At 36.9% G+C, this 1,664-nt stretch overlaps 1 protein-coding gene across 1 annotated transcript; it reads right to left on the bottom strand.

The window, feature by feature from the left end:
• On the bottom strand, window positions 1-1,199 carry LOTGIDRAFT_202847 (hypothetical protein; the record flags this gene model as incomplete). The annotated part of the gene is made up of 3 exons (XM_009051902.1): window positions 1,097-1,199; window positions 392-856; window positions 1-112 (listed from the first exon to the last, which is right to left on the bottom strand). Coding segments are annotated over exons 1-3 (634 nt in total), but the record flags the coding sequence as incomplete, so codon positions are not given.
• Between the last annotated feature and the right edge of the window lie 465 nt (window positions 1,200-1,664).

The raw sequence follows: 1,664 nt of genomic DNA on the forward strand, positions 1-1,664 counted from the left end.
AACAGATATCGTATAGAGCCTCATTATCAATACAGTAAGTCTCGTCTGTATTTTCTACCAGTTGATGAACTGAGAGGGTAGCGTTGTAAGGTTCAACAACAGTATCAGATACCTGAAATTAAAAGAAAATTGTGAAAATATGTGTGTAATGTTCGAACCAAGATATTTGTGTTGGAAGGCAAGACAAGATGAAGGAAAAAATTAAAGATCCTGTTATTGGTGGGGAATCAACCGTAACTAGGTAGAATGGCGCTAACGTCCTTCCTAAACCTGTCAATATGGGCACTCTATATATCATTTTAGCTGTATGAACTCTAAAAGATTACACACCAGTAAGACGTAAATATCTATCACGAGAACATAAGGATCTTTAGTTCTAATAATATCTTACCTTTGGTGAAGGACAAACAGAGAAAGTGTTCATGATTCTATCTGGATATTCTTCACGGATTTTACTGATGAGGAGGGTTCCCATACCAGAACCAGTTCCACCACCCAGAGAATGGGTCAACTGGAATCCTTGAAGACAATCACAGCTTTCAGCTTCTTTACGGACCACATCAAGAACGGAATCTACCAATTCAGCACCTTCTGTATAATGACCTTTAGCCCAGTTATTACCAGCACCAGATTGTCCAAAGACAAAGTTATCTGGTCGAAAGATCTGACCAAAGGGTCCTGACCGCACAGAATCCATGGTACCAGGTTCCAAGTCGACGAGAACAGCTCTAGGTACATATTTACCACCGGTAGCTTCATTATAATAAACGTTGATTCTCTCCAACTGAAGATCAGAATCACCGTGGTAAGTTCCAGTTGGGTCAATACCATGTTCATCAGAGATCACTTCCCAGAACTGAAACAAAAGATAACTGATTTTACTAAATTTTTTAGGAACTAAAAAAAAATATAAGACTTCGTGGCCAGCAGAAACAGTAGCGTATTTAGCCTCTTGCAGCCCCGTAGTCCTTCAGACAGACACTCCTCTCCGTTTTGACCTCCCCCTCAGGCATTTTCTTTTCTGATACGTTCTTTTATAGATTGAATCTTCACATTGAACATGATGATCTATCAGAATATAAAACGAGTTAATTACCTTAGCTCCGATCTGGTTACCACATTGACCAGTTTGCATATGAACGATTTCTCTCATGTTGAAGGTTGTGAGAACTGACTAGAGTCTTGAAGTGAAGTGTGGTTGAAAGTAGAATGATTTGGTTGAGATTTGTCACCGTTTTTTATCAGACTAGGTTGCCATAAACAATTATAATTGACTTCGCTCATATCGACTATTTCTTTTATCACTTATGATCTAATTCGATAATCCAACTAGTTCGATAATCGATAATGCTGTTACACTAATTTCTGTAAAATCTCTGTCAAGATTACTGAACAAGTCGTTAATGACATTAGCAAATACCTGATTAAGAGTAGCCATTTTTAGAAAAACGTCCATGTTTATTGAGGATGATAATTAGATTTCAACACCGAAAACCGTCAAACATTAACTGCTCTCCTTTGGGACTTAGATGCAATTATATTCCGATCAGTATATTTTTGATTATTCAGGACAGATCAGTAGAGCCTTTAAATAATTTTTAACAAATCATATGAATATTTAATGATAGAGTTATATACCGGTATATCATTAGAATGTTCAAATA

Source organism: Lottia gigantea (assembly GCF_000327385.1).
Source record: "Lottia gigantea unplaced genomic scaffold LOTGIsca_1730, whole genome shotgun sequence".
Classification (NCBI taxonomy): domain Eukaryota; kingdom Metazoa; phylum Mollusca; class Gastropoda; family Lottiidae; genus Lottia; species Lottia gigantea.